Raw genomic sequence first — 12,169 nt, forward strand, 5'->3', positions numbered from 1 at the left:
ATTGGTTGGCAAGATGGAATACAGAGCATACCGTGCTCAGTCGTGAGAGATCTTTCTAAAGGGCATTTCCAATGGCTGAGTCGTCGGCATAGGTGTGTTGCGTGCACTCTCCAACAGGCATGTCGGCAGTGTAGATGTTAAAAAGCATTGGGGCAAGAACAGAGCCTTTGGGAGAGCCCGTTCCTCAGTCTCCTTCTCTTACTGCTTTGGCCGTTTGAGTTCTCCAGTACAAAAGGTATGGTCCTGTGTAAGCAACATGTAGCTTACAGTAACATCAGGCAAAGTCTTCAGGAGCTTAAGGTAGAGGCCTCTGTGTCAAACTGTGTCATATGCCGCAGTGAGGTCAATGAAGAAAGTGGAAAAACTAAAACACAATCCGGGACGAGCCCCCCAAAAATGTCAAACTCAATTCAAAGACCACCAGTCCAACCGCATGGAAAACCAAAGACCAAAGGGGAATCCCACCTTGAAAAATGTAGATATTTAGGCTTCTGTCCTGGACCCGAATCCATAGGACAGTCCCCTGCATGGAAAACCAAAGGGGGATCCCGCCTTGTCCAATGGCTACAGATAGCAGAGGTTTTCAGGCATAACCTGCCGAGATGCAGGATTAACGTGGTCGTAAAAAACAAAACAAAAAAAGTAGCGAAACAATAAGTACTAGTATGACAAAGGTATAACGTGGCAAGTGCACAGCATTCCTGCACATGTGGATCACCAGGCATGTGGTCGTTCCTCCCTGCACAGTCATTGGCAGTCTGAACCCCTGGTGTTGGGATGAGGGACTGTCTCAGGTGGGCAGGAGGTCACAGTGGGAGAGGATGTGGTCATTGGCGGTCTGCCCCCTGGTGCTGGGATTAGGGACTGTCTCGCGTGGGCAGGAGGTCGTAGTGGGAGAGGATGTGGTCATTGGCAGTCTGCCCCCTGGTGGTTGGATGAAGGACTGTCCCGGGTGGGCAGCAGGTCGTAGTGGGAGAGGATGTGGCTGTTTTTGGGAAGGTCATACGGGTCCTGGCCCAGGTGCAGGTTGCCATGGGAATGGATGCCGTTAACGGTGGGTTCTGGAAAGCAAAGCAAACACAGCTAGAATTATTTCATTCTGATGTCATTATTTCATTATAATTAATAATTAAGACGTTCATTAATTCATTATACATTAGTTGGTTCATGCCTTTTGTTCAAGTAGTAGTAGTATTACTACTACTACTACTACTACTACTACAACTACAATTCTTCTTCTTCTTCTTCTTATTATTAATAACAATTTTCTCATAATATCTGTCTGTTTGTCTGTCTATTTGTGTGTCTGTGAGCAGCCTGTATTTCCTCGTTTCCATTGAGTGTAATACCGGCTTTCACCTGCTGCACTCATTGAGGAATACAAGGAATTTCTAGCACAGACGAGATTAAAACACTTCTTTATTGAACAATACAGACTAATACGGTACACAAAGGGCCTGTATGTATCGGGTAACAGCCGTGGCTTTAGGGTAAGCGCTTTATATTTTGAATTTGTACATTTATGGAGAAGTACGGGCCTTAAACATGGAATTGCAGTGGATATTTGGGGAAGTGTCCAAGACTCTCAGAGATACACAAATGTCAGAATCAATAAAATAAATCTCTGACAGTCTTGGTCCAACGCTAGTTAATTGCTGTTATAACACATACAAGATAGAACATCAGTAAGGAGTTTCCAATTCAACAGTTTTATAATTAGTTATGGCAGTGGTTTTCAAACCTTTTTCATGTAAAGGGCCCACAAATTAATATGTTTTTGGCCGCAGACCCCCATCTGAAAATATTCTGTGCCAGAGGCCTGCATGTACGATTTGTGTTGCTAAAATATTTTCCAGATTTTTTGAAAATAGCCAATGTACTGTACTGGATAGAGTTGAAGTGGTCCGTTTAGAACTCTGGGGGTCCCCGGACCCCATTTTGAGAACCACTTAGCTATGCGCGACGTATAGCTGAAAGCTAATCTGCAAGCCAGCAAACGTTTCCCCTATAACGACAAGCTGAAATTAGGGGCCGCCAGGTCTAAAGTGGTTGAGTGCCTCACCGACTTCGTAGACATTCCTGTTGGCAGCATTGTTGATTTCGGCGTAGGGCGAATCCCGGCTGACGGGCGACTTCATCTCCACGTAGCCGCACTCGGCGGCCTTGGGCGTCAGCGCGGGCGGGTCCTTGATGGTGGCGTAGGGATTCTCCGAGCTGCTGAGAGAGCAGGAGCTGCCGTGATACGGTGCTCCGCTCACCAGATCTGAGAATGACAGGAGGAGAACAAGAAACATCACTAACTGAAAGCTAGGAGTTCCCAACCCTTTCCAGCTCAAAAGGGAAATTGCCCGGGTACCCAAACGTACAAAAAATCTACAAATGCATTTCTACAGTGGTTCTCACTGACCCCCCCCCATCTGAAAATGTTTTGTGGCAGGGACCCCCAGAAGAGAAGTTTTGTGTTAAAAAAATTCAAGATCATTAAAACATTTTCAAACACTTTCAAGATTTTTCAAAACATAAAAAAAAATAGCAGATGTACAAGCTCGCAGTGCGGCACGAAGCTTGTATATCTGCTATTTTTGAATAGCCAACGCTAAAATCTAAACTGACACAGATGCTTTCCCGGTTTTAATGGGTTAATGAACGCGAAGCGTTGAAAGCTTGTAGTGTTAGATCGGCGATCGGTAGATCGGCGACATTCGAAAAAGTTTGACACATTTTGCAATAAAGATTTTTGCACTTTTACTTTGGTACTGTATGTATACTTTGATGGCAATACTTTTGTACTCACATTTTTTAATACACCACTTTTACTTGTATTTCTATATTAGTAGATTTATGTATTTGTATATTGTGGTAATGCTACTGTTACTTAAAGGAGTTTAGACATTATTATTTTTTTATAGTTTTGCCTTTTTACTTCAACTCATTAAATATTGTAATATTGGATCAGGAACGCGACAAAAACAAACACATCTGCATTCATTCAAAGCTTGGTGGGGTGAGTAAAAAAAATCACTCCCAGTGTGAAGTGAGCGGTGTGGTCATCACAGTGGTCATCACAGACCCATGACGCACTTAAAAAAACCCAGATAGAACACCCAGGGCATGTGTACTCACACATTGTGCCAAATAATTTAATTATTAATTAAAATTGGCAAATGTTAAAATATGCCAACTTTGCATTGACTGTGTAGGGGTTAGGGGTGTACAGTGGGTGGCCAATCACAGTGCAGGGTTAGGGGGGTACAATGGGTGGCCAATCACAGTGCAGCAAATGTCAATGTCCCAACCTCACATATAGGGGCGGCTACACCGCCCAAAAACTATTCCCACTGATTATAGTGAAAAGAAAGTGCTTCTCGGCTGCTATCGCTGTGGACTGTCTGGAACGCCCTGGAGGACCCCTTGGCGATCCCGGACCACCCTTTGAAACCACTGCCTTATTAAGATGCAGAACCCCATGACCGTCTTGTGAGCAGACATGCCCAGCGTCCAGCCCCGGGGGGCCAATCGTGGCACAAGTAAGACATAGAATCAATTGTGTTTTTTCCATTGCCTTTTAGGCTTTGCAAACTAAAATTTGCACGGGGCAGATATGACAGATAACTTAAATATACACAGAAATGACTGTTACATATAGCTGCACTATGTACCTTTCCTGTTCTACCCCGGATTTTAACCCGAGTCTCCTGCACAAGTGCTGACATTTTTATCACTGAGCTGAGCTAATAGAGCCTGACTGCTTGCTCTGGGGAGAATTTTCATTTTGACCTGCAGGTATAACATTTGTGTCAAACCCCAAACAGGATCGTGTCAAATGTCTCAATAGAAGAGCAGGGAGACCAATTACAACCACCCCAATTGTATAAGTTATATTGTTCTCTGCACTCTGCCATACAGATTGGACGAAATTACATTTTATTCACACACACGAATTACACAATAGAGCAGGGGTTTTCAACCGATTGTGAACCATGGACCACCACCCTGACTAAGCATCAACCTGGGGTCCACTGTTGTGTTGGGTGGGGATATGTGGGCTAAGATTCGTTTTTTTGGTATCCCATGTCTATATAATGTGTTATGAACATACTTATAATGCATTATAATCTGTTTATAACACTCTACAATTATAGTTATAAGACCTTGTTGCAACTCATAATGTAATGTATCTGTATCATGTGTGTATCATGGTCAGTATCATGGTCAGTATCATGTCCGTATCATAGTAAGAATCATGGTCAGTATCATGGTCAGCATCATGTCCGTATCATGGTCAGTATCATGGCCAGTATCATGGTCAGTATGGTCAGTAGCATTGTCAGTATCATGTTAGTATCATGGTCAGTGTCATGGTCAGTATCATGACATTATCATGTTCAGTATCATGGTCAGTATCATGACATTATCATGGCAGATGTTCCTTGGACTCTAGGGAGTGTGCGTGCACAGTGTCACGGCGATTGGACCAGTTATAGGTAAAAATGCAAATCAGCCTTTTATAGCGCCACCATAAGGCAGATTTGAAACATGTAGGGTGGCATTTCTTCCTTGGCCTAGTGGGAATGTGCGTGCAAAGTTTCACGGCAATCGCACGCTGTGTTCATGATTTGAGGCTTTTTGTTCAAAACGGAGCACTCCTGCAAACCTTCAAAGCCAATCTTAGCTAATCAGGATGGAATATGAACAATCGGAAAGACCTGCTTGGTTTAATGACTATAGAGATACTGTGTACCGATTTGCGACCTCCTGGTGGCGCTATAACAAGCCGATCTAAAGAATTTGGGGCAGAGATTCTGCTCTGGCATCCAGGGAGTGTGCATGCACAGTTTCGCTGTGATCGTAATCCATATCATTTCATCAATAATGTTAATAAAAATCTGAAATTTGATTGAATTTATGAGGATTTAATATAGTTCTTCCACTGTGGAAAATGAAATAACAAATAAGTATAGATGATTAATCAGAATATCATGTTCCCTGTGTGTGTGTGTGTGTGTGTGTGTGTGTGTGTGTGTGTGTGTGTGTGTGTGTGTGTGTGTGTGTGTGTGTGTGTGTGAGTGAGAGAGAGTGTGTGAGTGTGTGAGTGAGTGTGTGAGTGAGTGAGTGAGTGAGTGAGTGAGTGAGTGAGTGAGTGAGTGAGTGAGTGAGTGAGTGAGTGAGTGAGTGAGTGAGTGAGTGAGTGAGTGAGTGAGTGAGTGCCTGTGTCTGTGTCTGTGTGTGTTCATAGATAGAACACCCAGGGCATGTGTACTCAAATGTTAAAATATGACAACGGCTTTATTTTTCCAGTACTAGTCAAACATTGCCAAGAGGAACTACAGTCAACTTGTTTTATTCTTCAAACAGGTCTAAACAGGTTTGAAGACAGCACACCAAACAGCAATATTAAAGCTTGAAGCTAAATGAAATATTGCATAGCAATCATATTTTCGATCAAATGAGCGTCACACATTTTCATAGCGCACGTCCGAACACACCTCTTGTAGAAGGTGCTGCGCTGGTGTTTATGCCGAGGCTGCCACTTACCACAACGCATGACACGTAGTCAGTGACACGTAGTCAGTGACACGTAGTGGGTGACGTAATTAGTGAGTGGCTGCGGCTCCTTCACTCAGATCAAAAGATGCACTGAGCTGATAAGATAAGAGTCTGTATAAATTTATAGGCTCATTCACAAGTTGTAATCTCTTCATTGTAACCTCAGAGTACACTAGAGTGATACAGAACATTTTGTAACTGACAATTCTTGTTGTGAATGGACCTTATTGTAAAGTAGTCTGGCATGTCTACCAAATTCATGCAGTTTGAACATAATTCAGCACTATGTGTTTCAAGTAAGGAGGGTTATAATGCCTTATAAATGTGATTATAATGCCGACCTTTAAGTAAAGTGTTACCGACGAGAGCTCATGCCTGGAGCCCTATGAATGGACAATCAGCTTCCTCTGCAGAATCGTCATGGGATAAGAGCAAGTGGGAAGATTCTTATTGAATTCCTGGAAATCACTAGCCTGACACTCAGTAGGGCTGGAGCCAGGCTAGGAAATCACAAAAGGGAGGAGCACAGTGTGGCTTGTCCCATGCAGGAAAGAATTTAAGCTTGAATCCAGACGGTTTTGAGGCTTCAAGAGGAAATAGCCATGGATGTCCTGCTATCGGTCCTGCTCGCTCTGCTGGCCTGTCTACTCGGAGGGCTGTATTATCTCGGGGCATTCCGCCAGCGGCGCACCGGAGAGCCACCATTGGACAGGGGACCTGTCCCCTGGTTGGGACATGTCCTGGAGTTCCGCAGGGACACGGCAAAATTTCTGGAGAGGATGAAGCGACGGCACGGGGACATTTTCACCGTCCAGCTCGGGGGGTATTACTTCACCTTCCTCACGGACCCCATGTCCTTCGGGGCGGTCGTGAAGGAGGCCCGCGCCAAACTCGACTTTGACGAATTTTCGCGGGGGCTGGTCGCCAGAGTGTTCGGCTACGAGTCCGAGCACAGGTTTCCGCACGCGACCAGCAACAAGCACCTGATGGGGGACGGGCTGACGGTGATGACGCAAGCAATGATGAGGAACTTGCAGAACCTGATGCTGCACAGCGTGGGGTCTGGAGAAGATCTAAAGGACTGGGTGGAGGATGGACTGTTTATGTACAGGTAGTGCAAATCAGTGAACAGTTTTAATATCAAGGACCCCCCAGTTTGATATGCAATAGGCCACGGACCCCCATTATGGGTCCATTTGGTTTCATTTGTACGCTCACTGGAAACACTCTGCTACACCAGTGGGTCTACAGTTGGGGTCCAGGGACCCTCATGGGCTTCCAAATGGCCTTACAGGTGTGTAACTCTGAGAGTGTACAAATGGAACCAAATGGAACCAAATGGTTCCATTTGTACACTCTCAGAGTTATGGGGGTCGTGGAAACCACTTTGCTAGACTAAATGGAACAGAGCCTTCATTAGTATCATTGGTAACACCTGTGAAGGAAGTGATAATATCCATTCACAGAGTAACAGACCCAAAAGTGTCCATTACCCTTAATGGTGCCCGAACCGTGCACCTGCTACTTTCAACGTATGTCTAGCTTCATGTACATACCTGCTACTTGTTTTTAAATGTATAAATGTAAGGCACTCTTGATGAAGGTCCAGAGGGACCGAAAACGTCTGTCACTTTGAATAAAAGCTGATGCTGCTGAGCAAGAGCAGTTTGTGTTCATGAAACACTTTTTCATGATGGCTTCAAATGCATAAATGCCCATTTTTTCTTTTCACCCGTTTCTTTCCTATGTTTTCTCCTTGCTCTTGTTCTCTCTGCCCCCCTTAAACATGTGAAACCTGTGATGTGACAAATAAAGTAGATTCTGTTTCTGATTCTGTCACAGCTATAACGTCGTCTTCAGGGCCGGCTACCTGTCTCTGTTCGGCAACGAGACGCCCCAGAGTTCGGGGGGTTCGGAGAAAGCCAAAGAGATCGACAGACTGACGTCGGACGAGTTGTTTCGCGAGTTTCGTAAATATGACCAGCTCTTTCCCAAACTGGCGTACGGCATTCTGCCGCCTGGCCAGAGGAGGGAGGCAGAGAGGCTGTTGAAAGTGTTCTGGAAGAGTCTGTCGGTGCAGACGGTCAAGGCCAAGGACAACGTCAGCGGCTGGGTGCGGGACCAGCAACAGGTGAACAGCGGTGGACAAAGTGCTCAACCTCAGTACACGAGTCAAAGTGTAGATTCTCCTGGTCAAATATTACTCAACCACAAGTGAAAGTGGTTCAGTCAAATTTGTAACAGAGTACTTGCTTATAAGAACACTTTCATAGTACATTTTATTTTTAATATCAACGCATTGCTGTTTTAAATTTTTGAATATTTCAGAAACTTATAGTGATATTAGAGAGAACATGTTGCATTGTGACGTGTTGGGGGGGCTTGTAGATCTGTAATTTTCACTATATTTGAAATAGCTTAATTCATAATGTAATTTTGTAAGTTTGGGTCCCAGGGGTCTCTTCCTAGTCAAAAGTACAATATTTGTCTTTGAAATGTAGCGGAGAGAAAGTCATAAAGCTTCCAAAAAACACTGAAGTACAGATGCTCCAAAAATCACTCAATTTACATTGAGTACAATACCAAAGTAAATGTACTTGGTTACTGTCCACCACTGCAGGTGAGGGAGGAGCACGGCATGGAGGAGTTCATGCAGGACCGCTACATGTTCCTCCTGCTGTGGGCGTCTCAGGGCAACACGGGAGCCTCCGCCTTCTGGCTGCTATTCTACCTGATGAAACACCCCGACGCTATGAAGGCCGTCAAGGCAGAGGTACTCCACCTCACCCCCTAGCACTCAGCTCTCCAGACACTTTTTTTTAATGAATAAAATGTAATTGTGTTAATTATTTGTGTACAGTAATTTGTAATAGGCTCTATGCACAGCAGCCATATTGGAAAGAAATTGGGCCTCTAAGTACTTCCTTCACAGGTGTTACCAATGATACTAATGAAGGGCTCCCTTCCATTCTGGTCAGGTGCTGATATCGTGCATGTTGGCTCACTAGAAACACTCCATTTTGGTTCCCAAATGGCCCCTTATGGTGGGTGTCTAACTCTGAGAGTGTACAAATGGAACCAAATGGACCCGGTCCATTTGGTTCCATTTGTACACATTTGGTTCCATTTGTACACTCTCAAATTAAAAATAATTAAAATGTTTGAGAACCACTGTGCTACTCTAAATGGAACAGAGCCTTCATTAGAATCATTGGTAAGACCTGTGAAGGAAGTAGTGAAGGGGCCCAATTTTTTTCCAATATGGCTGCCGTGCATAGAGCATATTGTTTATTTACAAAATATTGAGACTGGTTTCGGTTCATTCAACATCCTCCTGTGTGTAGGCTGGTGAGGCGCTCCCTAGCGAAACATATACTTCACCGCGCAACAGTGTTGAGCTTATAACGCGTTGCGGACGCGACCATTGTGAGCTTGTAGGTCTGCTGTTCTCGGCCGCTATCAAACAGTATAAACAGACAAATCTGTATGTTAATACAATATAACTTATATAATTGGGGTGGTTGTATTTTGTCTCCCTGCTCTTCTATTGAGACATTTAGATCGTGTCAAAGGTCATGTCTCACCTAGACACAGGATCTGACACAAATTTTAGATTACATTTATCCCCTGGGCAAGCAGGCCGGCTCTATTAGCTCAATAGTGTTCTCTCTGCATTCTATTTATGACCATTTACTTTGCTTATTGACTAGAGTTCATGTTTATTCTGCTTATTCTCATTTCACACGTGTAAGTCGCTCTGACTGGATAAGAGCATCTGCCCAATGCCTAAACTGCGTAAATTGTAATTGCAGTGGTGGAAAGTAACTAAGTACATTTACTTAAATACTGTACTTCAGTACAATTTTGAGGTACTTTTACTTAACTGGAGTATTTCCAATTTCCAATACTTTTACTTCTACTCCACTACATCTCAGAGGAAAACGTTGTACTTTTACTCCACTACAATTATTTTAAAACTTTAGTTACTCGTTACTTTCCAGATATACATTTTTATATTATAAAACACACATTAACCACTTTAGCCTTATTTTATACATAGGCTATTTGAAAATAGCCGATCTACAAGCTCACAACGCGTCGCATCGTAGATCTGCTATTTTCAAATATTTGAGTACTTTTACTTTTGGTACTTTAAGTACATTTTGATGCGAGCACTTTTGCACTTTTACTCAAGTAAACGTTTTATTCCGGACTTTTACTTGTAACGGAGTACGTCTAGATTGCATTATTAGCAATTCAGTACTTTTTTCCACCACTGTGTAATTTTGTGAATCGCAGGTAGAGGCGGTTCTGCGCGAAACGGGCCAGGAGGCGAAGCGCGGCGGGCCTCTCATCGACCTGACGCGGGACATGCTGACCAGGACGCCGGTCCTGGACAGCGCCGTGGAGGAGACCCTCCGCCTGACCGCCGCGCCCGTCCTCACCAGAGCCGTGCTTCAGGACATGACGCTCAAGATGGCCGACGGACGGCGGTACGCCGTCCGCGAGGGCGACCGCGTGGCCCTCTTCCCTTACACCGCCGTCCAGACCAACCCCGAGGTCCACCCCGATCCCCTTTCCTTCAAATACGACCGCTTTCTCAACCCGGACGGGGGCAGGAAAACAGATTTTTACAAAGCAGGTATGAATATACACTAATGTGCACCAGGGGGTCCCCAGCAAAATGAGTTAATAAAGCGTCATAATCATTTTAACCCCTTTATACTTTGGCTATTCAAAAATAGCAGATCTACAAGCCCATAACGAGCTTGTAGATATTATATTGAAAATCTTGAAAATATGTGCAAATCTTGAAATATTTTTTTCAAAAGGCGAACATTTTTAAGACAAATCTTTGCTTCTGGGGGTCCCTGGCACAACATATTTTCAGGTGGGAGGTCCGCGGCCACATACATATCAATTTGGGGGTCCTTGGCACAAAAAAGTTTGTGAACCACTGTTCTAATTAACATTGTTTTCTTCCTTTATGCTGAGTGGAAATAAATGATACATTTTTTTTTTTTCTCCCTCCCATAACTCAGGGAAGAAACTGAAGTATTTCAGCATGCCGTGGGGGGCCGGGCTCTCCATGTGTCCCGGCAGATTCTTTGCCACCAACGAGCTGAAGCAGTTCATTTTCCTCGTGCTGATTTACTTTGACTTTGAGCTGGTAAACCCACGTGAGCAGGTACCCGATATGGACGTCCAGCGGTGGGGTTTCGGATCCATGCAACCCAGCAGAGATGTTCAGTTCAGGTACAGACTCACAATCTAAACCTGGGAATCGCAAAAGCACTGCGGCTGCAACTATGGATTATTTCATATTTTCTTAGCGATTATTCTATCGATTGCTTTTTCTGTTAATCGAGAACCATGTTTTTTTTTTTCACTTATCAACGAATTGACACAAACATTTACGAAATTAGGAGCACTGCACCCATTTTCAACGTTCTATTCATCTAACTGTGTGATTATCCTTGGAATAGTGTGTAACCTGTTGTACCACTCATGGCCAGAGGGGGGCATGCTATACCAAGTCTGGTCAGAAACCTCTGGGGCACATGCTAGAGAGTCTCTAGACTAGAATGTTTGTTGGCTGAGCCGGTTCCCGCTGAACAATTCTTTGTTTAATAAACTACAGTGACCCTAAGGATAAGGATAATTCCTATTAACAGGTCGTTCATGAAAGTCCTTGCGGTCTTGTTTCCAATGAGAACCTGTGAGCAATTAGGGGTTAAGAGTGTTGCTCAGGGACAAATTTCATTTCATCGACACATATGCTAGGCTGGCCTGGAATCGAACCCGGGGCAACCAGGGCCTCTGGCTCCCTAGGCGGGCTCACTAACCACTCCGCTATGGCCGCCCCTGAAATAAAGGACTGCTTATTTCCTGATATCACAGTTAAGATATCACAAACTGGTCCTCACTGAAACTCATAAGATGGCACCACTTCTGTCTGCTCACTCTGTGTCTCGGAGGAGGGTTGTGGACAGTTCAGAAACCTATTTCAGCATGTTACATGTCCAGGAAGAGAACAGCATTATTTCCTATTTGGTTGGAATCACCATCGACGACGTCATTGGTAGGCAGGTTTCTGAACTGTCCACAGCCCACCAATGAGACACAGATTTTAATATTAATCAACCATAATATGGCTTGTTTTCGTTCAGCATTATGTTCTTATATCATAATCATGAAATCACAGGCATGCTTCTCTTTGTTTCCACAATATTAAAGCACTTTGTACTACAGAGCATCACGCAATGCTGTGAACGCTACACACGTTTATTAAATAAAATATTATGCTGTGATCACAATGCTGTTTAGTCTATTATTATGTTTTGCGCATGATTCTTAAAAGATATTGTAAATATTAAAATAGGATTGCTTGTGTCCACATATAATCCATACTGAGTTTATATATTTTTTATGTTGGTACCACAGTTTACAGCAGTACTCCCCAGATGATTAGCTTAATGTGAAACATTGTTTTCTCGCTCAACAGTAAACAAACCAACATACAGTATAAGTGTATTAGAGGGTATCTGCACATTTCTAAAGTGACAATTGAATGACTTTTGAAGACCTTTTTAATACCAAATTGGCAAATATTACGTGAGAA

The 12,169-nt window shown here is 43.7% G+C and overlaps 2 protein-coding genes across 3 annotated transcripts in view; one reads left to right on the forward strand and one right to left on the reverse strand.

Moving 5' to 3' along the window:
• Positions 1 to 513: 513 nt before the first annotated feature.
• Positions 514 to 12,169, reverse strand: part of megf10 (multiple EGF-like-domains 10) — a 75,932-nt gene continuing 64,276 nt past the window's right edge. For both annotated transcript variants that reach the window (XM_084046021.1, XM_084046020.1), the window contains exons 21-22: positions 2,063 to 2,263; positions 514 to 1,061 (exon numbers count right to left, since the gene is read on the reverse strand). In XM_084046021.1, coding sequence (XP_083902147.1) covers positions 907 to 1,061; positions 2,063 to 2,263 — 356 coding nt within the window. In that variant the 3' untranslated portion in view covers positions 514 to 906. The remainder of the gene's footprint in view (positions 1,062 to 2,062; positions 2,264 to 12,169) is intronic.
• On the forward strand, positions 6,139 to 10,937 carry LOC311036993 (5-beta-cholestane-3-alpha,7-alpha-diol 12-alpha-hydroxylase-like). The gene is made up of 5 exons (XM_084046022.1): positions 6,139 to 6,658; positions 7,390 to 7,678; positions 8,168 to 8,320; positions 9,847 to 10,189; positions 10,590 to 10,937. The coding sequence occupies exons 1-5, from the start codon at positions 6,150 to 6,152 to the stop codon at positions 10,820 to 10,822; spliced, it is 1,527 nt and encodes a 508-aa protein (XP_083902148.1). The 5' UTR covers positions 6,139 to 6,149; the 3' UTR covers positions 10,823 to 10,937.

The sequence above is a fragment of the Gymnoscopelus microlampas genome, assembly GCF_963454915.1.
Source record: "Gymnoscopelus microlampas genome assembly, chromosome: 21".
NCBI lineage: Eukaryota > Metazoa > Chordata > Actinopteri > Myctophiformes > Myctophidae > Gymnoscopelus > Gymnoscopelus microlampas.

Bases quoted from the DNA above. Each gene is read 5' to 3' on its own strand.
- LOC311036993 (XM_084046022.1), top strand. From the start codon at position 6,150: ATGGATGTCCTGCTATCGGTCCTGCTCGCTCTGCTGGCCTGTCTACTC. The intron at 6,659-7,389 runs GTAGTGCAAATC...ATTCTGTCACAG, and splicing joins GATGGACTGTTTATGTACAG to CTATAACGTCGTCTTCAGGG. The intron at 7,679-8,167 runs GTGAACAGCGGT...CCACCACTGCAG, and splicing joins GGGTGCGGGACCAGCAACAG to GTGAGGGAGGAGCACGGCAT.